The sequence below is a fragment of the Halichoeres trimaculatus genome, unplaced genomic scaffold (genome assembly GCF_033239565.1).
Source record: "Halichoeres trimaculatus isolate MK-OKI-2021-1 unplaced genomic scaffold, fHalTri1.1 fHalTri1_scaffold_4, whole genome shotgun sequence".
In the NCBI taxonomy this organism is placed as follows: Eukaryota; Metazoa; Chordata; class Actinopteri; order Labriformes; family Labridae; genus Halichoeres; species Halichoeres trimaculatus.
In genome coordinates, this window is record NW_027437182.1 from 33,208,772 (window position 1) to 33,236,304 (window position 27,533).

General features: G+C 40.3%; 1 protein-coding gene across 1 annotated transcript in view; it reads left to right on the top strand.

Annotated features, from left to right (window-relative positions):
- Positions 1-12,055: 12,055 nt before the first annotated feature.
- Positions 12,056-27,533, top strand: part of btbd8 (BTB domain containing 8) — a 41,821-nt gene continuing 26,343 nt past the window's right edge. Inside the window, exons 1-5 of the mRNA XM_074667656.1 lie at positions 12,056-12,208; positions 13,167-13,285; positions 17,869-18,048; positions 25,406-25,530; positions 25,923-26,037. Coding sequence (XP_074523757.1) covers positions 13,182-13,285; positions 17,869-18,048; positions 25,406-25,530; positions 25,923-26,037 — 524 coding nt within the window. The 5' untranslated portion in view covers positions 12,056-12,208; positions 13,167-13,181. The remainder of the gene's footprint in view (positions 12,209-13,166; positions 13,286-17,868; positions 18,049-25,405; positions 25,531-25,922; positions 26,038-27,533) is intronic.

The following is a 27,533-nucleotide window of genomic DNA, read 5'->3' on the forward strand; positions in this document are numbered from 1 at the left end:
GTCAGTGTTCGATGAGGTCAACAGGACCACATCATCCGCAAAAAGCAGAAATGGGATCCCAAGACCCTTGAACCTGACTCCCTCCACCACTTGACTGTGCTTAGAAATCCTGTCCATAAAAGTAATGAACAGATTTGGTAACAAAGGGCAGCCCGGTGGAGTCCAACCCTGACTGGGAACGAGTTTGACTTACTGTTGGCAATACGGACCAAGCTCTCACTCCGGAAATACAGAGACTGAACAGCCTGTAACAACAGGCTGTCGACTCCATGTTCACTGAGCACACCACGCAAGATACAAGATAAAATCCAACCAATAAAAATCAGGAACTACTTTTGAATTTTGGTTTAACAGATGCAACTGACCTTGACAAAAATGATTTCAAAATAATTTGACCATAGGGTCATATTTATCTCAGATGTGTCCTGTAATTAAAATCACAGGTGTCTTCAGGGTGTCGGATGCCTGACACAGCCCACACATGGGTCACATGCTTGGGTTTCCTCTGGGTCAGTATAGGTCTGGTTCCACAGGCTCAGTCTGTCCCATACTCTATATGACCACTGGGTCAAACAGCACTGCGCCTGGCATGGTCCAGTAGTTCTGTTTCACCTGAAAAAGGCTGTGGTCCACCTCTGGCCCACATAAAGTCTCACTTTATCATATAAATCTGGCCTTTCTCTGGCCCTTCCATACACAACATACTGATAACAAATGAAAAATGTGTTGCTGGCCCACTTCTTTCCCATATACTGCATGCAATACTCCCTTGTTGCCATGGTGATCTTAAGTCTTAAATATGAATTTGATATTTGGATATAAATTTAGACCATGGCCATTTTAAGCTCTCATTTCACATGCCTGTCTGGGTTGTTAAATCTATAGCGAATGGAAGCAGCACAATTTGCTGGACTAGAATTTTTAGGTCAGAAAGAAAGTTCACCTGATGAAATCCAAAGCATTAATTAAACTCTCATTGAAAGCATTTAACAGCATGAAAACTTTCAACTTTATCTTACAAAAAAACCACATTGACTTCCTGTCACTTAGGCAGTATCAGGGTTTTTTTTTCCACAGGGGGGTTGAGAGGGGCGCTTGGTGTCTCTAGGTCTGTGCCAGTCTGTGCCGACGCACTGTCTCCACCAGTGGAGTCTCTGATGTAATACTGAACATGTGACGTCTTTTTCCTCATCTCATCTGTTTTCAAAACCGTGGGTGAATCCCAAAGCTCCAAACTGCAGACTCCTCTCCGGAAATACTTAATCAGCCACCATATAAAGTGGCATCCCAAAGCTCTAATTGTGCTCGGGGGAAAGAGGACAGAGGAGAAAAGAGACTGATCCAAAGACAAAGGACAGAGATTGGAGAACAGACCGAACAGAGTAGCCTTCACTGACAGATACACCTCAGTATGAAATATCACTTTCTGATTGGATACAGCAGCTGACTTATCTATACTTGAGTTTATTGATAGAGAAAAGACAGACTAAATAAAAATACTGAACACAACTGCCGTAACATCAATATAATAGATATTAATACCCAGTTTTTTATTGTACAGGCCAGATTCATCACCCAATGAAATACCTCATGTAGTTCAGTAACAGATAGAATGGAAATATTCATGATCAGTTCTTTCTCTCATTCATTTCCCTGTTAATTATTTTTCTTTATGAAGAGAATTTAAAGGTCCCATATTCTGCTCCTTTTCTGCAGTTTAATATGGATCATTGATGTCTTCATGAAATGGCAGTAACATGTTTTGGTCCAAAAAGCCAATATATCAAGCACAGCAGCATTGTTTCCAGGCTCTCATAGCCCCTCTGTTCAGAACGCTCTGATTTAGTGGGCGTGGCCTTCATATGTAAATGAGCCACCGTTGATACCGCCTCGTTCTTCAGAACCACTGAGAGTGGCGCCACGAGCTCCGAGAGCACAATGTTTAGAAAACAGCGAAGCTCGTTTACCGTAACATTACAGGCTAAAACAACAGGCCAACCGCAGCTACAGTTAGCATCCTGAAGCTAACACAGAGACAGGGGGGGGCACTGAGGAAAAGCTCTTACATCTGCTCCACAGCACACAGCATTTAAAATACTCACATTTCCAGGGTCTGAGGTTTGTTGATGGATGGTTGGTAATGCACCTGGATTCAGGACCAGTCTATTCTCTAGCCCTCTGTTGTACTGCATGCTGCAAAAACCACAACACAGCATATTAGAAAAACACACTTCAAATCACAACACAACGGAAACGTTTCCAGGGGGCACCTAAAAGTGATGCACATCTGTTGACCTGTTTGTTGTTGCAGGGGATTTTCAGTCACAGCTGAATGTTTGCTGTCAAATCATCCAAAACGGTGCATTTTGGTTGTTGCTGTGTGGTTTATTTTAACAGTTATGTTGATGTTTTTAAGTATGTCTTTTTTTTTTTTTGCACTGAAGGAGTCCTTTTAAAGACAGAATGGCAGCTCTTTCAGCCTTCTCCACACCACTGCTGTGCGGTGTAGGAGAGATATAACATGCTGAATGGATTAACAATGAATTTCTTGTGATTAAGTTATGTACATTTATTTGTTCAGTGATGAAAGTTGAAAGTAACAGCCCTCCTCCTTTACCCGGGCTTGGGACCGGCAAAAGTGACCCAGAAGAGACACCATGGCGGAGTTACTGTTTTTTTTTTTTTTTTTTTTTTCATTTTTTTTAATTTTTTATCTTCAATTTCTATCACTTATTTTTTTTCTGTTTGTTTTTTCTTTCTTTTTTTTTAAATTACAAAAATTTAGAGTAGAACATGAACATTTGTAACATTTTTAACACTTTGTTTACAGTCTTCATCACCAAGCTCAGCGGACTGAAAGAGACAAATAAAGAAAACAATTAAGAAATATCCTGGCTTACAGAAAGAGTGGCTCATTGTCATGTTGTTCAAAGCTCTCTATTGCAGGTCCAGCATCTGAGGGAGCTGACTTCAATGAGTGAGAAGGTTTACATAAGAGCAGTAATACAGGGAAGAAAATCTCTCAGATACACATTCTGATGTCGAGAATAAAAACAGTCTAATCTCTCCAACATCACTTGGTTCACACGTCAGAAGCTGGTACTTACCTTCTTCATCTGCGGTGAATCCCCGCCGCTCGGGAGGAAGAGACAGAGAGATATCCAAGGGTTAGTAAGACAGACAGAAACTCTTGAAATGATCACATTTATATTTCAGGTGAAAAGTTGCTCCTTACCTTCTTCGTCCACAGGAGACGAGGAGAGACAGAGAGTGGTTAGTCAGAAAGTCTTTGCTTTAATGAAAGAAGTGATGTTTGATCAGAACCAGAAGCTCCTACTTACTTTTTTTCGTCCATGTTTCATGAATGGGAGGAGCCTTCCTGAGACGTCCTCCGTAGATCCTGCTTGGCTGGTTCTCCTCCAGGTCCTCCTCGCTGCATTTGGTCCATCCCCACGGTCATGCTGAAGGTTCCTGTTTTAAACACGAGGAGTTTGACAGCTCTGCCAGACGCAAGAGCTACCTGAGGCATGGCCAGTCCAGCCAGACGCAAAGACCGGCTCTCAGGATCCAAGAAAAGTCAAGCATCCACCGTGTTCTGGAAGAAAAAAAGACATTCATATAGACAGTCATATAAGTACCTGGGACTGAAACAGCCCTGCAAGACGCAAAGACTGCTCCAGGTGAGCTCACCCAGCCAGACGCAAAGGCGAGACTTTAAAAGGGTCTATCTCCCTTCAACAAAGAAATAAAGAAAGGTCCTGGTGCCAGACGCTACTCAGGTTGTCCTAAGCCCTGCCAGACGCAGAGGCTTATCCTCAGGGTCAAAAAGGGTCCATTATCCCTGCCCTGGAAACCAAAGGTCCCGGTGCCAGACGCTACCCGGGGTCCAGAAGTCTCTGTCAGCTGACAGGACTTCTCCTGGATTTTTGTCCTGCAGATGTGGAGGACAGCTGAGGCTACACCAGTCCTACCAGAGTGGACTGATGGTTCCTGGAGGTCCACAGAATCAATCTGCAAACCTCTCCTTAGCCCAACTCCTCTTCACAGGACGCTCCTCCTCCTCCTCATCCTCCTCCTCATCCTGGTCCCTCTCTACCCCCAGAGTCAGAGCCAGAGTCTGTGGACTCAGAGTCTTCCTCCTTGTCCCCAGAATCGAAGCTCAAGTCTGTGGACTCAGAGTCATCCTCCTTGTCCCCAGAGTCAGAGCCCGAGTCTGTGGATTCAGAGTCTTCCTCCTTGTCCCCAGAGTAAGAGCCAGAGTCTGTGGACTTAGAGTCTTCCTCCTTGTCCCCAGAGTCAGAGCCAGAGTCTGTGGACTCAGAGTCTTCCTCCTTGTCCCCAGAGTCAGAGCCAGAGTCTGTGGACTCAGAGTCTTCCTCCTTGTCCCCAGAGTCCAGGCCCAAGTCTGTGGACTCAGAGTCTTCCTCCTTGTCCCCAGAGTTGAAGCCCAAGTCTGTGGACTCAGAGTCTTTCTCCTTGTCCCCAGAGTCCAGGCCCAAGTCTGTGGATTCAGAGTCATCCTCCTTGTCCCCAGAGTCCAGGCCCAAGTCTGTGGACTCAGAGTCTTCCTCCTTGTCCAATGACTTTGAGTCCTGACCCTCCTGCACCGACTAATCCTGTCCACTGTACTCCACTTCCATGTCCTCAACGTCGGAACTGGAGTGATCTGGTTGACAGTAGTCAACCTCCTTGTCCTCAGCGTCGGAGATGGAGGGATCGTGTTGATAGTAGTCAACCTCCATGTCCTCAGCGTCGGAGATGGAGGGATCGTGTTGATAGTAGTCAACCTCCTTGTCCTCAGCGTCGGAGATGGAGGGATCGTGTTGATAGTAGTCAACCTCCATGTCCTCAGCGTCGGAGTTGGAGTGATCTGGTTGATAGTACTCAACATCCATGTCCTCCACGTCGGAGTCATCAGGTTGATAGTACTCAACCTCCATGTCCTCCACGTCGGAGTCATCAGGTTGATAGTACTCAACCTCCATTTCCTCGTCCTCGGAGTCATGCCCCTGGACCACTGACGGAGGGGGAGCAGCAGAGAGAACAGCAGCAGAAAGAGCAGCAGCAGAGAGAAAAGTAGAAGGAGCAACAGAAAGAGCAGGAGGAGGAAGCTGCAGGGGGAGCAGAAGCAAAAAGAGAGGCAGTAGAAGGAGCATGGAGAAAGAGAGGAGCAGAAAGAGGAGCAGAAGCCGAAGGAACAGTGGTGGCAGAAAAAGTGGGGTCAGAAAGAGGAGCAGCAGCATCAGATGACGGATGTTGAAAGTCTGAAAAACAAAGAAAACAGCACAAAGTTCAGATGTGAGCGTCCATCAAACAGAGTGAGACACAAAGCTGGCAGACAGAGCTGATCTTTGTTTGTTCCTTCAATAATCACATATTCACAGTCACTGCTGCAGACCTGTGTGTTAGAGCATCTAAAGAACAGCAAACAGCTGCAGAGAACAGGGGCTCTGAAACAGCCTCACTGCTTTTAAAACACAAGTCTACTTTAGACTCAGACTGAAGATCAGCAGCTCTGACTGTGAGCCATGAAAACCACCAAGTACCAACTGTAGATCAGAGCCTCAGAGAGAAGATTCAATGAGAAATGAATCATTGGGCAGAATGAGTGTAACTCACATAAACATCTTCAACCAGGAAAGATGTTCTGATCCATTAATAAAGATCAGAACAGAAACACAGGGTTTATTTTTTTTTACTCCATAAGGCAAAGATGAATGAATATCATTTGATATATTAACAGAAAGCTTTCAAATTAAAATAGCTTTTTAAAATGAAAAGGTTATGCCTCTTTTGGGTAGAACATTTAAAAAAGGTAAAGTTTGAAGTTTTTTAAGAGATTTCTGGATTTTGTTGCTGATGTTGTATCAAAACTCATAAAACATCAGTCTGTCAATAAGGAGTCCTGTGTCAACACTTTCTCTCCATGACCATGTTCCTGATCTTTTTCTTTATTTTCAAAACATCTCCATACTTCTTTATAATGACAGAATATAAAGTTAACAACAGAGCAAACTTTAGTCACGCTGCATCAAATTTGAATTGAGCCTTCAAACCACATCAAAAACAGAGAGAAGACATGATGGTATCAGATAATATTTAAAGAAGAGAGGTTTTTCACGACTGGGTGCAAACTAGAATAGATCTTTCTTTGTCATTGCAACAAGTACAACGAAACTGTGTTTAATTGTGAAACTGTATTTTAGAAGCAGGTATTAATCACTGTGGTCTGCAATTATCTGTATGAAACACTGGGCTGTGCTCATATGGTCCACAGATGTGGGACAAAGATCCTGCGTCAGTACGCACATCTACAATGAGTGTTTCATTCAAACCAGCGTGTTGATTATAGTTTAAGTTTAGTTAAATATGACAAGTGGAGAAAACTGTCTGCCTTTTGACACCAAATTATTTTCTTATCTGATTTTATAACATGGATATAAGGGGTAAATCATGTGCGTAGCATAGCGGCTGTTTTTCAAAAACTCTTCTCCTCTTAAAGATCAAAATACAACAGGCTAAACACATAAAAATCAATCGTTTTTAACAGACTCATCTTTATATTTATGACAAAACAGCTGCAAAGCGGGTCCAATAAACTTTAACTCTGCCCTCATCATCTCCCATAGGAAGAAAAAATAAACATATTTTTATCATTTTTTGAAAGAGAACCAAACAAGCCGTGACGCCAACTTCAATAATTGAATTTTGAGGCTAATTGAAGAAAGTTGATATTTTCGGACTGAGGTGTTGAAGTTTCCCAACCAGAAAATCTTGAGAATTCAATGTCACGGTTTGTTCCGGTAAAATCGGGAAAGTTTCCAACGAGAAAAACTCTTTTATATCAAGAAAACATTGAGTACAACCAAAACCTCCAAATCCGCTAGCATAACATTGAAATCCTGATTTACTGTCTTTAAACTCAACACTTAAACATAAATGAGCCAAACCTTCGGTAAAAAGTATCAAATGAGTTAAGTTCAAGTAATAAGTCACTTTATTGTGGAAATTTAAGGATGTCTCACTAGTGGACTTTGTTGTCGGTGGGGTGCTGAGGTTAGCAGAGGCTGGTGGTCAGCAGGGCGTCCGTTAAAAGCCATTTCTGCGGTCAAAATCCTTTTATACAAAGTTCTTCGAAGGTGTTCCTCTTGTCAGGTATCCGAGTGTGCAATTTGAGCTGAAGATAGCGATTTTTCACAACTTTCTACTTATTTAGCAGAGCAGTTTGCAACAGGTCCGACAGCAGTCGATTTTGTTTACAAAGTGAAATAATGCAAGTTCGGAGCGCTAAAGTAACCGGGTTCAAAGGTCACGTTTTTGTTACCATAGATACAGACCTCGGAAGGTGATGAAAAAAAAACACGTGAAATCAATTGTGTCCGAAATTATTCACCACTTCCCTACTCACTACATACTGTATAGGTGTAGTAGACCTAAACTCATCAGCTAAATTAAAACAAGATTTCGGGCACCATCAATTTACTCACTAGCCGCTGACACCTAATTACTCTCGCGTCACTTTCGAACGCCTGGGAATGTAGAGTTCTCATTTTTCTAAAGCACTGCAAAACGGTATTTCTTTCAGCGATAACTAAGGTTATACCTAGCGTACTTTTCGTAACAGCCAAATGTAACAGAAAAACTTATCAAACGTTCTTTTTTACATAAATACACCGTATATTTGCGCGGCAACTTGTGCTGTATATGAGAATTACAATGTCAAGTGAATGTAACACCCGGAATGAACGGTCCCACACGTCCATGTTGTTTGTTTCTCTGCCCAAAGTTGGGAGACTGATCGTCCGAAAATTCAACAGAGATGTGTTGTTCTCTGAAAGATTTAATGTTTTCTATACGTTATCAATATTCACAAATCATGTAATCAGCCATTCCTTCTCTTTTAAACGCCATGCATGATGGTAAATAGGTTGTGACTTTAAGTAGGCAAAATGAACGCCTTTTGTCATGAAATAGTCGCTTTTTCACACACAGTTCACGTTTGACAAAACAGCTGCAAAGCGGGTCCAACAAACTTTGACTCTCAAACGTGAAAACTAAATGTTTTTAGCATTACTTAAAAGAGAACCAAACAGGCCGAGGCGCCATCTTTTATTATTTAATTTTGATAGGTAATTGAAGAAATTTGATAGGTTGTTTTTGGACTGAAGTTAACTAGTTTCCCAACCAGTAAATCTTGAGAATTCAATGTCACGGTTTGTTCCGGTAAAATCGGGAAAGTTTCCAACGAGAAAAACTCTTTTATATCAAGAAAACATTGAGTACAACCAAAACCTCCAAATCCGCTAGCATAACATTGAAATCCTGATTTACTGTCTTTAAACTCAACACTTAAACATAAATGAGCCAGACCTTCGGTAAAAAGTATCAAATGAGTTAAGTTCAAGTAATAAGTCACTTTATTGTGGAAATTTAAGGATGTCTCACTAGTGGACTTTGTTGTCGGTGGGGTGCTGAGGTTAGCAGAGGCTGGTGGTCAGCAGGGCGTCCCTTAAAAGCCATTTCTGCGGTCAAAATCCTTTAATACAAAGTTCCTCGAAGGTGTTCCTCTTGTCAGGTATCCAAGTGTGCGATTTGAGCTGAAGATAGCGATTTTTCACAAATTTCTACTTATTTAGCAGAGCAGTTTGCAACAGGTCCGACAGCAGTCGATTTTGTTTACAAAGTGAAATAATGCAAGTTCGGAGCGCTAAAGTAACCGGGTTCAAAGGTCACGTTTTTGTTACCATAGATACACGTGACCTCGGAATGTAATAAAAGAAAAACATGTGAAATCAATTAATCGCGTCCGAAGTAATACACTAATTTGTTACTCACTACTAACTGTATAGTGAATTAGATGTTGTGGACTTTCCATACATCAGCTTAATTAAAACAAGATTTCGGACACTACCGACCCACTCACTAGGCGCTGACAGTGACGTAATTACTCTCGCGTCACTTTCGGACGGCTGGGAATGTAGAGTTTTCATTTTTCTGAAACACTGCAGAACAGTATTTCTTTCAGTGATAACTAATATTATACTTAGCGTATTTTCCGCAACAGCCAAATATAAAAGCAACATTTTTCAAGCGTTTTTTTTTTTTTTTTTTACATAAATACACCGTATATTTGCGCGGCAACTTGTGCTGTGTTTGACAATTACAATGTCAAGTGAATGCATCACCCGCGATGACCGGTTCCACTGCGAAAGTCCGTATTGTTTGTTTCTCTGCCCGAAGTTGTGATAGATACTGCTCTCGGAAAATTCAACAAAGAGATGTGTTGTTCTCTGACAGTTTTTGTTTCATGTTATCAATAATCAGTAATCATGTAATCAGCCATTCCTCATCTTTTTAACACCATGCATAAAGGTAAATATAAAGGTTGTGATCTTAAGTAGGGCTAAATGAACGTCTTTTGTCATGAAAAAGTCACTTGTCCACACACAGTTCACGTTTATATTATAATATTGAGAGGAGTGGAATAATCATTTTCACAGTGAATCCTTTAATCAATACAGCTTCCTTAAAAAAATCCAGGCTCAAAGTTTGATCCAGCGTCCTCTGTATGTTTTCTGCTCAAACTTTATCATGAACATGGTAGTGTATTAAAAACGGGTAACAGTAGCTGAACTTTTTTCTTATTTTTTAAAGTAAACCGATAAAGGAAACACATGTTATATCGGAAGAAATCAGCTGACAGCTGGCGCTGCTCTTTCATAGCAAAATATTTTATACATTGGTGGAAGAAGAGTGAAATGTTAGAAACATTCTTGGTGTCATACCTAAATCAAGGGTCTAAATATGAGTCATTGATTTTTTTTATTTCTGAAAATGTTTTGCGCTTATATGATCTTATTACTCTCCTTCATGGACGGATTTCCCTCGCTGCACCCTGCTCTCCACTGACATGAAACTTGCCTACACGAACTCAGACCTGGCATGGGATTTTAGCGTACCCGACGCCCACGTACAGATTGATAAATGTCGATTTTACTATGGAAATGAGGAGACACCCATTTTTAAGGCGTTCCCACTTTTAAAAAAAGAGATAAGGAGCATGGTCCACAAAGCTCCTGCGTCAGTGCGCACATCTACAATGAGTGTTGCATTCCAACTAGCTTGTTAATTTAGTTAAATATGACAAGTGGATAAAACTGTCAGCCGCTTGACAATGATTTTCTTATCTGATTAAAAAACCGAGGTGTTAATCATGTGCGTAACACAGAGGCTGTTTTTCAAAAACTCTTCTTCTCCTTAAGACCAAAATACAGCAAGCTAAACACTTACAAATCAGTCATTATTAACAGACTCATCTTTATATTTTTGACAAAACAGCTGCAAAGCGGGTCCAATAAACTTTAACTCTGCCCTCATCATCTCCAACAACAAAACTAAAACTGTTTTTAGCATTTTTAAAAGAGAACCAAACCGGCCGAGACGCCATCTTTAGTGATTAAATTTTGACAGCTAATTGGAGAAATTTGAGATTTTCTGATTGAAGTAAACTAGTTTCCCAACCAGTAAATCTTGAGGGTTAAATTGAACGGGTTGTTCCGGTTAAATCGGGAAAGTTTCCAACAAGAAAAACTCTTTTATATCAAGAAAACATTGAGTACAACCAAAACCTCCAAATCCGCTAGCATAACATTGAAATCCTGATTTACTGTCTTTAAACTCAACATTTTAACATAAATGAGCCAAACCTTTGGTGGTATGTATCAAATGAGTTAAGTTCAGATAAATAAGTCACTTTATTGTGAAAATTTAAGGATGTCTCACTAGTGGACTTTGTTGTCCGTGGGGTGCTGAGGTTAGCAGAGGCTGGTGGTCAGCACGGCGTCCGTTAAAAGCCATTTCTGCGGTCAAAATCCTTTAATACAAAGTTCTTCGAAGGTGTTCCTCTTGTCAGGTATCCGAGTGTGCAATCTGAGCTGAAGATAGCGATTTTTCACAACTTTCTACTTATTTAGCAGAGCAGTTTGCAACAGGTCCGACAGCAGTCGATTTTGTTTACAAAGTGAAATAATGCAAGTTCGGAGCGCTAAAGTAACCGGGTTCAAAGGTCACGTTTTTGTTACCATAGATACAGTACGTGACCTCGGAAGGTGATAAAAGAAAAACATGTGAAATCAATTAATCGTGTCCGAAATCATTCACTCCTTCCCTCATTTCCTACTCACTACTAACTGTATAGTGAATTAGATGTTATAGGCTGATTTTCGTCCACTCAATCAGTTAAAACATTTCGGACACTACGTGCGTACCAGGGCCAATCATGGTGTAGGTGTGATCAGGTGTTTATGAATGTGGCGGCTGAAAACAATCATGATTAAAATAACACACCCTTAAATTTTCAGTGTTCAGCTTGCCCAACCCATGGAATTTTCCGACATGAAGGGACGCAATACTGTAAACTTCTCCATGCTGGTAATTGACAACGCCATAGCAACAGAGGCAGAGAGAAAATGACGCCCTGTTGTTTGGCAGTTGCAAAAGCAGAGCGAATCCTAATAAAAACTCACCTGCAAGGAAATCGCTGCAGTGATTCAGCAGCGTGGATGTGAGAAAGTAAAATACAGCAGAGTTTTAAACATTTAATTTACATATCCTTCGCCTATACCTTGATTAATTCATCCGCGATGTCTGACTATTTAAATTGTATCTAGTAGCCTATGCTGAAACAAATTTTTAAGTGATCAACAGGTGGTGGAGCTTCTCATTAGCCTACTTGGTCCTCAACGAAAAAATCTTTTCTTTTTCGAGGTTTTTCTTGAGCTGTTGTCTGTAACCTAACTTTTGATCAGCTGACGAACAGACTATATCAGTGTAATTGTTGTTTGCAAAAACTTGCTTTCTCAAGCATTTTGCATTTTGAAACTCTTAATAGAAGCTTTTTAAGATCAGACACTTTGAATTCGTTTTGCACCTAATTTACCTTCATACAGACAGTGCAAAATGTAAATTGCGAGAATTAAAATTTTGTTCAGGGTGTACCTTTTTGAGCTGTTGCAAGGTGACGCCAGTTAAGTCAGTAAGGGTTCAGGGGTTTAGGATTAAGGGGACATCGACATTCAGCCTGCGCCGCTTGTGCGTCTCCCTCAGTGCGCAGCCGCAGTATCTTCCGCGTTGTGACGTCTTTCCATAGCAGCTCCTCTGTGGGTGGAGTGGACACACACAGCGTGGAGCAATGATGTCAACATCAACGGTCAGTGGGTCAGCCCTTTCACGATCATTAACCACCATAATTTTAACATTTAACCGAGAAAATACTGGCATGCATTTCTGTCAACAGGTCTGTTTGTGTATCCATACTCTCAGGCTTTAAGGTTCAAACTGCAGAAACAACTAACGGTCAGCTAGCGTTAGCATGCTAGCGTCGAAAGGATAAGTAGTGCTGCTCAGCTGACGGCTTTTAGGAGAAGAGACAAAAAAAACATATTTTTGTACGGGTGAATGTGAGAGGATGACTGTGTGACTTTTATTGTAGAAGAGAGCTGTAATTGTATTCATGAAACTTATCTAAAAATAGAGATAAACTGGTTCTGCTGGATGATGCTATCTGTGATATGACACCCTGCATGCGGACGGTAAGGTAAACAGGTCATGATGTGAATGAGCTAGTAGCAATTCTTTAAAGGTATCTTGTTCATTTTAATTCTACCTAGTTTGTGACGGATTTACTTTCTCTGCGATCTTAGTTTTAGTGTTGGTAAACATGTCGAGTCGTGTGTGTAAAGCAGGTCGAGCTTCATTCTCATTCAGTTTTAATCAACCTTATTTAACCCAGAGATCAAAACATCTAGGTGGGGCTGGTGAAGAAAAGTAACACAGTTTCAACAATCAAAGTGCTGAGACGTGGAGGGTTTTGCAGGATCAAACTGAATGACATGCAAGGATTATTCCTAACCAAATCTCATAACGTACTCCACGGCTCAAAAGATTAGGATCACTTGCAGTTGTCTTTGTTTTCCAAAGAAAAAACAATTTCCATGTAATTCACAAAAATCTGCTAAGGGCAAACTCGTTTCCTGTGCATTTTCTAACGTTTTAGATATGCTGTCTCACCATTCTTCCCTAATGAGTTAACCAGGTTGTACCTTCTCTGGTTTGAAATCTTCTGGTCTGAAACACAGATGAATGTTTCTCCCTAATGTCTGTCTTAGAGGACGTAACAAACCATGATCACCACAGAGGCTGCGAGAGAGTTCCAGGCCAAGGAGCGCAAATACAAGGAGCAGCTGAAGAGATGTCTATCATCTGCGTTGTCTGCAGACCTTAACAGGTACGTTCAAAGACTTGTGTGTAAGTGATACAGGGCAATCATAGTGATAGTCTTAAATTCTATGTCCCAAAGATCTTTGTAACTGCACCTCCAGTTGCTTTTTTAGGGGTATGGAAAAGGAAGGGGAGTTCAGCGTGTCTCTGGCATTTTTTAACCTACATAATCAGTGATCTTATCAGTAGAAACAGAAACCTAGCATATGATCTTTCTGTCAGCAGAGCTATAGGCTTATGAGTACTCTGATTTTAACTGTTGTTATTTCTAACTTTAAATGCTCTGCAATTATTTGTTCATCAATACAGAGCAGATGTAAAAATAAAAATGCTATCTTGCTATAGTTTGAAAATAAGACCACTTTAGACCCCTGATTTATTATGGATCATATGATAAGAAAAAGTATAATGACATACACATCATTGAAATTCTAACACTTTCCATGCTCTGAATACAAATGCTCATTGTTTTTCAACTCTTCATTAACTTATATCACATTTTGACCTTGACTACCTGATTTATATCTGCCCAAAACAGCCTTTGACCTTATGCTTATGCCTGTAAAACTGTGACCTTTCTCCTTTTAAAGGGGCCTAGGGTCAACTCAATAACTGAGGAAAGTGGAGGAGTGCATTACAGTCTGTCAATTCTGTCCATTCTCATCATGAAACAAATGCGACAGAGGATCACGGCCATTTTTTAAAATAAAAGTTTACGTCAAATTCTTCATCAAACAACGTAATAATTTATTTACTTCAATGAAAAAGTTAGAAAGTTAATATATTAATGATTGGTTCGTACTCATTTTCCTGTTAATCCTTTTTTCTTTGTGAAGAGAATTTAAGTCTGAAAGAAAAATAAAAACACTTGTTAAATTTTCCTTTAGAGTCCATAAAGTTTTATTCATGAGGTCCAAACAGCAAAGGCTCTGGCCCCTTTTGTCACCAGTCTAGATTTTAGTACCAGTAGTAGGGCCTGGCTGGAGGATCTCAGGCAATGGTCTGGCTCATAGGGAATGGGAAGGTCACAGATTCAAGCGGGAGCCTGACCATTGAGGGCTTTCAAAACAAGCAGTAAAATCTTGAAATCAATTCTTCTAAAACTCACAGGTAGCCAGTGGAGGGCAGCAAGGACTGGTGTAATGTGGTCGCCTCTAGAAGTGCGGGTTAAAAGCCTGGCTGCAGCATTTTGAATCATTTGCAGTCTTTGATTGCCAAAACACAGAGCATTAGAATAGTCCAGCTGAGAGAAGATAAAAGCATGGATGACTTCTTCCAAGCGTGAACAGGATAGAAAGGGCTTTATCTTATTGAGCAACCTTAGTTGTGTAAAACACAATTGGACCATTGTAGTCACCTGTGCATCAAAGGACAGCTTACTGTCAAAGATTGCCCCCAGGCTGCGGGCCTCCCTACAGATATTACTCGATAGGGCAGCTAGGAATGAGGTGAAGGAATCTGTGGTGTTAGCGCTGGAGCCAAAGGGGGTATATAAGGGGGTAAAATTTCCTGGACATCCAGTTTTTAATGTCTTAGAGACAGGACATTATGTTGGAAACGTCTTTTGAACCAGGCTTTAGAAGAACATACGGCTGGGTGTCATCAGCATAACAAAGAATAACAATACCATGACTGCATATGATTTGACCAAGGGGGAGCATATAAACTGTAAAAAAGGAAGGGACCCAAAATGAAAATAGGCATTTTACTGGTAAAGTGATCTGTGTGTTTTTAAACAGGACACAATAAACAGAGTGCAGGTTTTCTCCTTGTAAAAGTGTGAAACAGGTTAAACACAGAGACAGGACGAGCGGTTGAACTGGTGGACCTGATAAAGTGGCTGAGTGCATCTGTTATCTTGTTTGTAAATCTGTAGATGCTTTAGTTTTTGAGCGACAGTTGCAGAATCAGGATCAGCTGTGGCTGATAGTGACCAGCAGAGAGAAGTGCTGAGTCAGGAGTCAGTGACAGGACAATCCAAGCGTTTAGAGAGCTCAGGGAAACTAAAGAGCTCACAGATGCAGATGGGAAGATAGATGCTAGGGATGGAACGGTTTATAAAAAATGTGAATTTTGAATGTTCAGTTTCCCTCACTCAGTTCAGGGCGCATGTGCTTTGTTCAGTTCATGTTTTTCTTTTTTCTTCGTTTTACTACTCAGTCTGAAGCGAGTATGTAGCTCTGGTCATGCGCATGCCCAACTCGAGGTAAAGGATTGAGCAGGACACTTTGTGAGTTTGGAGAATCCGAGGTTACAGCGTTTTGATCTCAATAAGCAGCGTGTGTGAGCTCCTCCCCTATCCAAAACACAGACAGACAGTCCTCCTCACTCTCCGCAGTCTCCTCCTGCTACTCACGAGCAGACAACTGCTTTCACATGAATCACGCAGGCGAAAGTTAATTTGTATTTGTAAACATATTTATGATGTTGTGTTTTACCTGCTTGCTGTCTCTCTCATGTTATTTCTCTCTCCTGAAGAGTCCACGACAATTACATGCAAATGGATTATTATGCAAATTTAGCAGCATCATTTAGTGACTTTTAGTGACTTCTGGGACAGCTAATAGTGACTTTTCTAGCGTTGACTTTGCTAGTGTTGAAACTAGCAATGTTTCACTCAGCTTGAATGATTTTCAAAATGGGAAACAGCCTCATTCTTTCAGGTTTTCCATGACTTGACATGAGACAGTTGATTAAAAATAATTTCTAAATAGTGGTACATAAGTAAGGATGTGTACCAAATTTGGTACTTTTATAGGTATCGACAGAATTCTGTCTGTAGTACCAGGTACTGATTCATGTAAAATCAAAAGGTAACCTGTATTGGTATCTAAACACATCCTTGTGACTGTGAGGGAGTGGAAGAGTAGGTGATTTTCCATGCTGGACATGGACACAGCAGTAAAAGTTAGAGATTTTATGATTAAACAAATTAATATTTATTACCACATAAACATACAAAAAAGTACCAAAAATTGGTACCACCAATGAGTACCGGCACGGCACTGATTGCCAGGTACCAGGCATTGGTACTGTATTGCTTTGAATGTAAAAGGTACCCATCCCTTATTATTAGGGTATATGGTAATCTGGGTTGTTAAAAACAGCAACATCGTGCACTGAACTGAACCGATAACCGTGACCACAAAACCGTGATAGGAACTGAACTGTAGTTTTTGTGAAGCTTTTCATCCCTGATATAGTGGTTTGTTTACACACTGGCAAACATTCAGACAAACAAAAGACATGACAAGTAATGCTGTTTCACTGAGCTCCAAACAATAAAACTTTGATCCTTAATGTTGGTTTCACTGACAAAAAGGTTAAACAGACACCCCATTGTTTTACTCATGAGATATTTTTTTGCCAGTTAGTGCATTATGGGAATTTGCAGGTCTAGCATGTGATAGTCATGATCTATAGCTAGGAAATTGTATTCCTGAATCTCAGTTTGTGCTACCTTCATTTACTTTTCTTGTTCTATCCTCACTAAATGTGACCCTGCGTGCATCTCTTGGGGAGAGGAAAGAGTTCGCCCTGCTGAGGCTGAGAAAGAATGACTCAAGGTTTGGTTAAGAGCGTCAGAAATAAGGCAGTTAGACCTTGAGTTATGATTTCAAAAGCTTTCAAGATTAAATTGGCTGTAGAAAATGTACTGCATCCACTCTTTGCTAAATGTTTTTCTTTGTAAAACAACCCACACACATTCTTAAAACCTCTCAGTAGCTAGGGAAAGAGCAGGAAGCTTGTATAGATTTAATTTCTGTCATCATTAAAAGCCTTAAACGCAGGACACTCACAACCAACCCAAAGGAAGTTCATGCCTTCTGTGTAAAGCATATGAATTTAATTCCTGGTGAAAAGGAAGCAGGGGACGTGCAGCACAATAAACTGATAGAGCCCAGCTTTATGCCATAAAATAAACCTCAGGATTTACAGAATTTCACATTTTTGATATAATAGCATTAAAAAATTCAAGGCCATGGTATTTCCTCGGGTAATAGGATCAGGGGATCATACATTTTTAACTTGGCGCTGAGCAAAGTTACAGTTAAGTCCGCCAGGGAAGACTGGGGGCTCATAAGAGTCATCCTCACGTGGATTTAAGCAGTTCGCTGGGTTTCATCTGACGGGGCTGGAAGTCTCCTCTTCGCACGAGTGGCTCATCAATTCGACCACTTGTCATCAGAGAGATACAGTAATGGACTCAGAACCAGAGTTTGAACTCCGTACGCCCCACTGGCCTGGAGCCGGCTGATTTCTGGGTCAGCCACATCAGACATGAAGGGAAGATGAGAAGTAATGGTGGTTAAAAAAGAAATGGGCTGCCTCAGGACTGTGCTTTTGTTACTCTGAATTGGAAAACTGGGGCGTCAGACTCGTGGTTAAATCTCCTGGATCCTGGCTCAGAAGTCCTCTGTTTCTACTCCACTTTCCTCTGAAGGCTTTTAATTCACATTTAATGTGACACTGGCAGATTCACTCCATCAATGAAAAGTTGTGGGACATATTTTTACCTCCTGTTATCAGCCACTAAAGGGCGTTTATGAAGCAGCTCCTCCACATCATGTGCTGTGTGTCTGTCCTCAGGTTGCTGCAGGAGGAGCTGGAGGCTGATGTTTCTCTGTTCGCTGCCTCGGGCTCCCTGCGAGCACACAGAGCTGTGCTGTTGGCCAGGAGTCCTCAAATTCTTTGTGGACGCACCCAAAAAGATCCCACCATCATCCACCTGCCTGACTATGAGCTGTTCAGGCTGAGCGACTTCCTCAGGTAGGCGGCTGGTTTCAGGGGTTGCTGCTTTTACTTTCCTCTCTGTCTTTATAACTGATTTCTTTTTGACTTTTATGGCTTTAAATTACCTCATTATAATACCAGGGGTCCTACTTTTTGAAGATTTGAGGCCTCTTCTCTGTTTCCTTGGTTTAGATAACTTATAAGCACACAAAGATTTTGCTCTTCGCTCTGTTTGACTGCACTGCAGTCTTCAGAACTTCAGCTTTGGATCATAATTTCTACCACAGATGGGGCAGCAGTGATTAACCGTTTACTGTTTTTCATTGCCGTGTGTTAGTGCTTTTAATAAGAGATTTCCTTGTAAATCAAAAAAATGTATTCAGCGGTGGAAAAAAGTTTTCGGGCACCCCATGCATTTGTGAAATATTGCATTAAAAATCACTCTGGGGTCTCTTATTTCTTTCAGTACTGTCAGAACCAAAATACTAAACAGATCCTTAATACGCCAGTAAAAACTTCAGATTGATGGGTTCCATAAAAATTAGTGCTGTCAGGGGATTAAAAAAAAAAATCTAATTAATTACAGGATTCGTAATTAATTAATCTAATTAATCGCATTTTAATCACATATCTGCTTAAGGTCCCAAAATAAAGAATTTGAATTCCAGGACATTAAAATTACATTAAAAGACACTAAAAAAAACATTTAAAAATAAGGTGGGAATGTATACAACACATTTTTAGGTACCCTGATGCATAAGGAACACATGAAAAAAGTTTTATGGTTCTATCTTTACAAAATCTACACATTCGTGCACCTAAGATAAGCTGATTTGATTTTTAGGACGGTTTTTGCTTCTGTCACATTTTTACTCGATGTGGACTCAACTGTCACTGCAATATGAACTTCTATACTTTTATGAGGTCAGGAGAACCAGGGCTAAAGGCTAAAAATTGTGAGGAACTATGTACAAAACACTTTTTTCAAGTCTTGGATCAAAGAAAAGTGAAGTATTTTCAGTTTAACATGCTCTGAACACACAAACTGTTGCGCATTGGTGCAGAGCAGCCTCAAGCTGAAACATGACACCAGGAAGATAGAAGCAAATTTTCAAAGAATTCTTTAGATTTAAATACAGGATATATATCGATCATTCTGGGCTTGTTTAATGCAGTAAAGAGTGTAGAATTATCTGTTTTTTACAGAATTGAGCTAGAGCAAACGGTTGATTTTCTGCAGATTTTCAAAAAGGACGTGTGAATAAACGCGATGTGGACGGCAGTCACAAATCACTCTCGCTTCCCTCCCTCCGGTTTAGAGCATGTTGCTGGCTTCACGTGTGATACATTCAGGGACCGTCGGAAATTTGAAAATTTGTCGAGAGCACCTCTTTCTCCAAGTAGGACACACGGTTTGTAAATGCCAGACATTTAAAAATAAGTGCGTCTTTGAACGCTCCGCGGGTTTGGGATCCAGATTAATCTGCTTTCATTTTTATAACGCGTTCATTTGCGGTGTAATTAATTAATCTAATTAACATGTTAAAATGACAATAAAGATACATATTTGGATGATTTGGATTAGGGTCATTTTGTTACTAGTAATCCACCAATAAAGGTCTTACTTTTATAAAAAGTTACAGTTTTTGTTGCCGTGCTTCATGTCGAGAAATCCAGCACATTTGAAAGATCTTCAGAGACCAAAACAGCAAATTCAAGGAGCCTCACACAGGAAACACGCCTGAAGATACAGATTCTCAGCCAGGAAGGGTTCAGCTGCTGCCAGAGAGTCAGGAAGTGCAGATGCAGTCCTTCAGCAGTTGGAAACATTCTTCAGAAACACAGACCAACCAACAGCTTGGAAGACAAACCCAGATCTAAGCGTCCAGGGCAGGGAAAACTGCCAAGTGACATCACAGGAGCTTCAGCAGCAGTGATCAGACCAACCTGGCGTTCAGTGTTCCACCTGCTTTGTCCGAGGCAAACTTTTAGGTCACAACTTCAGGTGCACGAAGATGTCAAGAAGCCTCTGATCACTGAGAGACAGAGGTTAGCCTGGCGTCATTAGGCCCAAACACACAAGAGCTGGACAGCCAGGAACTGGAAGAAGATTCTGAGGTCAGATGAGACCAGTTCCCAGCTTTATCTTCCTCCTGCTGATGTGAAGGGACTCCAGCATGTACAGGACCTACTGTCAGCATGGTGGAGGCAGGATCATGCCCCTTGCCATTCATACAGGAGCACGGGATCCATGTCTTAGAGTGGCCAGTTAAATCCCCGGACATGAACCTCAATGAAAATCTGTGGTGGATTATCAAAAAGTCTGTTTCAAAGAGGAAACCAAAGAATTTAGAAGAATTCAAAGCAGTAATTCAAGAACAGGGGGTCCAACCTGCAGCTCGCGAGTCGCATGTGGCTCTTCAATCAATTCATAAAAAATATATATAGATCTTTATATTGTTATGAGTAGTGGTGTGCTGATCAATCTCATATATTGATATATTGATGCCTACGTTGGGGTCAGTATTGATTAATACTAGGGTGATGAGATTGATACTCAAGTTTCGGTTTTCTCCAGATGTCCTCTCAAACGCTTATGAGCATATACCTAGCTAGCTAGCTAGATAGACAGTTAGATAGATAGATAGATAGATAGATAGATAGATAGATAGATAGATAGATAGATAGATAGATAGATAGATAGATAGAAATGTATTGCTTTTCATTTTATGTCATTTCATTGATGTGTGAGAGGAAGTGTGTCTGTAAGACCACGTGTGTGATGTGGCTGTTTATAGTACCACAGTTATTTTGTGGCTCTTAGTCTCTGACTGGTTGGCCACCCCTGTTCAAGCAGAATGGGTCATGATTAGCTCATGGCGTAATATTCATCTGATGACATCAGAATCAGATTTATTGCCGAGTAGTTTTTACATTACTAGGAATTTGTCTTGGTCTGTTGGTGCAGATAGTTAAAAAACACAAGAGAATAAATAAGGTCATATCAAGAATATACAAAGCAAAAATGTTTGCAAGCAAAAGTGAAAAATAAACTATATATAAAACATATGGATAGGATGTGATGATTTATTTCAGTCTTCAGCTATGAACATATTCTCTGTTATTTGTTGACTTTGATACCAACAATGTTGTGAACTTACATATTGAAATTGTCAAGAATGTAGTTTTGTTAGTTTTTCTTGTAAACAATGAACAAAAAACGTGTTTTTGTTTGTGTGTCTAATGCAGCTACAGATTTTTCCTCAAATGTGTCACGATACTATTTGAGATTGAGGAAAACTTGAGGGTGTCTGAAAAGTGTTCTTGCTTATCATAGTGAGTGGCATGTTGAAGATTGTGTATTAATCATGGATCAGAAATTTGCATTGGGTTACAGATTTCCTGCCATGACTGATATTTTTTAAATAATAGTAATTCTGTCCATGATAACAGACTAATTATCAAACATTATCCACTTACTTTTAGATTTGAAAAGGCATTATTTAAGATATGAAAACCCTGCTTTCATGTTGGGGGACGTTATCTTCTCCCCACAGCAGCCACACAGATGAGGCTGCCTGCAGTGTCCACACTCACTATTTGTTTGTTTTTTAATCAGCGCTTGTGTATGTGAGCACGGGTCTCAGCTGATGCTGATTATTTCTAAAATACCGTTAATTGACCCAGAAAACCAAATAACTGGGCTCGCTCTACTTAAACTGAAAAGGCTGTCAGCTGCTTTTTGTGTGGGAGGAGGTAATCAGCTCTTTAGAGGAGTCCACTTTCTGTTTTTTCTGTAACGGTCTAGACTTGGACAGTTATTTGGCGTGGTAACTCCAGCTGTTTGGACTGGATTGCAGCGAGAAGAAGTTCTTAAATTATATGAAAAACTAACCAGTTGGTATAAGCAAATACCAGCAGCTCCTGTGTTATACAATGTGAAATGACTTCTGTCAGTTGAGACTGGAGGCCTTGAAAACACTGCTGTAAAGGTTGTTTCAGGTAAAAATGACTGATATCTTACTTTGACGAAGCGGCCTTTCAGACATGTATTTTTTGTGAATATATGTTTAAAAAGATGTTTAAGTTCACCTGAGGCTTTTGGCTGAGGGGACAAACTGGGGCAGAACTTTTTGTACTTTCCTGCCTTTTTTCCTCCTGACATTCAAAAAATACAGTCCAGCTACAAAAACCAGAATGTCTTTAAAGCTCATTTTCCTGCTCAGTGGTTTCAAATGAAGCATTAACTCTGCTTTCTAGGACAGAATGTCAAGACACATCATTTATCCTCCCCTGAAAGTCGTCCTACAGTTTTACAGACTCACTGACAGAGGGCGCTGTCTGCAATATTTTCGTTCTGCTGCATTTGCTGGTGTTGGTGTGTGTTTTCTGAAAGCATCATCGCAAATTATGCATTTACAAATGTATAAACTGCACAAAATGTTTTTTTTTTTAATGTTCGTGATGTGTTTGACATTCCAGTCCTGTGCTGTGAGTTTCTAGAGCAGCAGCCGTGTGGTTTTCTTCAAGGATTTTTTTTGGTCCCTTTGATCCACTGATATGCTTCTGTGTCTCATTAGCAGTTTATAATTAGGATGAGAAGAACGAGTTGTCCTTATTTGGCTACACTACAAATATTGGCTTATTTAAACAAAACATATGGCACAACATCACTGACCAATCCTTTGATTAGGGTTTGGTTAATGTGAGGTGTTTTTATGACACAGGTTTAAAAAGCTGCAAGTTTAATAGATGACTTTGTCTCTTAATAGTCTCTTTTTCAGAAGGATGTATTTCCACACACTCTGACATTACCAATGCTGTGTGTTTTCAGCATTTCAAAGGTGAAAAGTGCAGACATCATTAATTTTCTTTGATGTGTTTGTAAGTGGCAGAGGGGGCCCTGAAGTGATGCGTTCAAGCACAGAATGTAATTTGATTTGGTGTTGGAAAGTTTAATGGAGTGTTTCTTATGTTCTGAGATAATCAGGGCGCCTGACGCTGCACTGAGGATTGTGAGGTCCCAGTGCAGCATAGGAAAGCATGGTTATTTGAGAGTTAAAGTTGATCCTGTATTTAGGTTTGAAACCATCAAAGGACTAAGGTTGTATTCTTGATTGCATTTACACTCAAAAAGTATCACAAATTGCGTTTGAAAATATAGATATTTATGCATGAACACACACATCAGGAGACTGATGATGTCATAACTGACTGCTCAGTCCAAAAAATAACGAAGGTTTCAACAATACTTTAAAGGATGTGTTCATATTTCTGTAGTGAACTCAGATACGGCTTGGTCTTGCTGTAGTGATTCAAACGGCCACTTTTAAGATCAACCATCCTAGAAAAATTTGAGACAGTTTTTGACTTTCCCCATACAAACCATAGACTGTATAAAACATGGACTTAGTCTCCCTGATGTCACCTGACTGTTTCTAAAATGAAGCACATCAGCTATAGCGGCCATATTGGTAGTGGCAAGGGCTTTGCGTACAGTTATAGGGCGCCTGTCGGTCACGTGACCCTGAGCTGTGCCTCTGATTGGACGAGCTCACGATCTTAATATCCTCTTAACAGTCGAGTTGGAAAAAAATTCACCCCCCCGTATAGTGTGTGCTGATAGTAAAATAAGTGATTCAGACAGGACATTTTTTGAACCAGGCTGTAAATAGGTTAATTTCTGCTTTGAGAACATTTTTTTTTTGGCTTGGTGTGTATGTGACTTCAGGTATTTCCAGAGCTAGCCTCAAGGGGACACTCGAGAAACAGCAGATTTTAGCACTTCCGCCTAGTGTCATATTCTTAGACCAGAGGTTGCAGCTTGATACAAACATTATGAATGGTTAATGGACCAATACTTCTCTGGCACTTTTTACAACATTCACATACTGATGGCGGAGACTTCTATTGTAGGGAATCATTAGTTATATCAAACACATTCATACCCATCCACACCACTGACCAACAGTGGGAGCAAACTGGGGTCAGGACACTTTAGCACGAAAGCTGGGATCAAACCCTCGACCTTCCAATTGACGACTCTACCATTGAGCCACAGTTGCCCCAATATGACAGCCTATTTTACATCACCAGCTCTATTTTTTGCATTTTTAATGTACATTATTATTTCATTTTTATAAATCTGGCTGTTGTCTCTTTCATTTCTCCACTGGGTTTGGAGGAGAAAGATAGTACTTTGGAATAAGTGTGCGTTTCCTGGAGCACTCAGCTGTGTGACAAAGGCTTGAAAAACCCAGTTCAATATAAAAAACAATTCCACTTGAAACATTTCAAAAGCAGACAGTGCGTTCTCAAGCTCACCCTCCTGGAGAACATTTGGTTAGAAGACTCTTTGTAGATGTTTTATTTCCTCTGCTCAGTCATCTCACTGTTCAGGCACCTCCAGCTGCTGGAGGAACTGTGGCTCTGTTTCCATGCTAATCACTATCACCTGTTATGGGACTGCCCAAAGGTTCTCTACAAAAAACACTGGAAGGGACTAGGGATGGGTACCTTTCACATTTGAAACAATACGGTACCAATGCTCGGTACCTGGCAATTGGTACTGGTACTCAACGGTACTAATTTTTGGTACTTTTTTGTGTTTATGTGGTTGTATTAAAAATTGTTTGATAATAAAATGTCAATTCTTTTCAATTTAACATATTTATTTCTCATTATATAACCTTATTATGCTGTGTTCATGTCCAGTATGGAAAATGTCCCACTCGTCCACTCCCTCACAGTCACAAGGATGCATTTAGGTACCTAAACATGGTACCTTTTGGTTTTACGTGAATCAGTGTTGGAATACTGAGCAAGAAAAGCAATCACAAAGAAATGGATCAACCAGACTACCCTTCTATGATCTTCCTATACAAGGAGTAGTATGACATTGTCCGTGAAATCTTTATAATTACCTTTTCTTGAGGCTCCAGGACTGTAAATTTAATGAAAACACATTTTTTTCCAGAACGCCCCTCTTTTTTAAAACTCAGCAGTTTGTGTGTTTTATTTTTATGTATTTTTATATAACACCCATGTCCTGTTCTGATTTACCTTGTAATATGATGTTTTTTAGTATTGTTAAAAGAAGAAAAAAAATGTGCATCAGACTGTATGAATAAGAAAATGAATGTAATCCATGATGATTGTTTGTTTTGCAATGATTTAAAATAAAGAAAAACTCAAATAGACGGTGCAAAAGAACCTTTGGGCTGCAACTTCAGCAGTGACTTTACAAAAGTCTTCACCGGGTAAATGCACAAAGTCTGTGTGGTTCAGGCCGTACACGTTCAGACACTTAAGTCGCAGTGCATCAGTCAGACCATAATTCAAAGAGGTGTGAAACACCCAGTTTTAATTAACCTCAAATGCTTTCTCCCTCCAGGCGAGTGTACACAGCAGACCAGAGCATGCGCTCCACTGAAGTCATCCTGGACATGGAGGGCTTAGTGCCAGGAATTACTCTGTCTGTTCCCGACACAACAGACCTCCAGAGTTCCACTGACTCAGGTAAACAAAGAGCACGTTTCACCACAGAGGGTTATTCTTGGTCATGTGACAGCTCAGCTGTCCCCCTCCCTCCCCTTCATCACATCATGTTATCTTAGCCATAATCCACTTTAGCGCTAATCACATTTACAGCCCTGTTGTTGATGTTGTTGTAGTTGTTGTTGATGTTGTTGTAAACTGCCAGTTGCAGCACGGCCAAGCTGTGGATGAAGCATCATTTAGTTGTTCTTAAACACCCTTTGTGTCCCTTTTTTAATGTGTTTGCAGTTCAGTGGTTTAGAGCTGTTTAAAGCTGCTTTAACATGCACACTCATGTTATCTGTCTCACAAAGTCACAGCCTTCACCTTCTTTAATAAACCCTTCCTTTCTCTAAATTCTCCGCCTGATTCAGACTCTGGTCTTGAGCCCGCCTCAGGCCTTGGAGCTGACCTTCTGGATCTGTACCAGAGAGGAGAGCAGTGTGACATCACCATCCAAGTAGCAGAGCAGGTCTTCTCCTGTCACAGGTAGAGCTATTTAAGGCCCTCTGCCTCCTTACTCACATCTGGGGTCTAAAAGCACACAGTCTGTTCCTTCTCATCACATCACAGTCAGATGAACAATGTGTCAAACACCACAGAGGTTTCACATCTGCTGTGGACTTGAGGGTGGTCACTCAGTGATGCAGAGGTAGTAGTAGCAGCTTGTAACCATGGAGACAGGTCTCTCCCAGCTCATGCTCAGGGGAGCAGCCAGCGAGCGCTCTTCAGAGAGCAGAAGCTGGGCTGTTTTTGGTTGCTTTGCAGCACAGTGTTGGCTGCTGCAGCCCTCAGCTACAGGCTGAAGCTGGGCTCCAGTCTGACGCCTCTGTGTCTGTTCTCTGATAAAACAGTCACACGTTTAAAGATTGCTTGACAGCCACATAGGAATGAATAACAGCACAAAGACAATGTTTGTAAATGAAAATCTATTTTCACTTCTACTATGGTACCACTATAATTCACATTAATGGAAAATTTCTCCTTAGACAAGTAACACATCAACATAAAAACAATTGTAGCACTGCTTAATGCAAAGAGATAAGGGTTGCAAAATCCCAGGAATTCTCAAAGTTGGAAACTTTCCAAGGAAATTTATATTAACTGTATTTACCTGGTCTTATTCATGCATCAATGTTAAACAATTTGGTACGTTATACGCAGATATGCATGCAAACATTTCTAATGCAGTATTTTAAAACATACATTTTTAACATCATGAATGATCTTTTGGGGATTTTTCTGGAGTTTTCCCTGAGTCTAATTGTCGTGAATAAAGGCAAAAATACTTGTGGTAGCTAGCTTCTAAAAATGATTCAAATTTAGATGAGCACTTGTTTACCTTAAATTTGTCCAATATTTTAAGTAAAACCATACCATCAAATATACTAACCTCAGTACTATCATCAAAACTTACCTGGACAGGACTTCTAGACTCCAGATCGAGAAATGTGGTCTCAGTGGAAATGCTATCAGCTGGTAAAGAAGTGATTGATGATGATTAAATGTGCTTGGAATTGTTTGCACATGTGATTCATGGTACACAGTTGACTTTACATTCAGTCATGTTGTTTTAAAAAAGATCATTTTTGAAAACCTCCTTCAAGTTGGTAACACGAAAAAAAGGAGAAAATTTGCAATATTTCTGAGCCAAAATCCCAGGAAACTTCCTGAAATTTACCAGAACCCCCCTTTGCAGCCTTAATTTTTATCAGGATAAGGATCTGGGCAATTTTAACACACTATTTTTTTGTCTTTTTGCACCATTTCATAACTTTAATCCTGTCTTGTGTCCTCTGATGTGTTGTTTTTAAGTCTTACATTTTCACATCATGATAAATCCATTAATTTAAATAAGCCAGCTGTAAGAGTTGTTGAGTTTCTGCAGAATTTAAAGAGCTTTAGCTTTATACAAGTAGACTATGCACAGTCCAAATGTAGTTTAGTGAGAGGTTAATATAAACACTTTGGTTCATAAATTGATA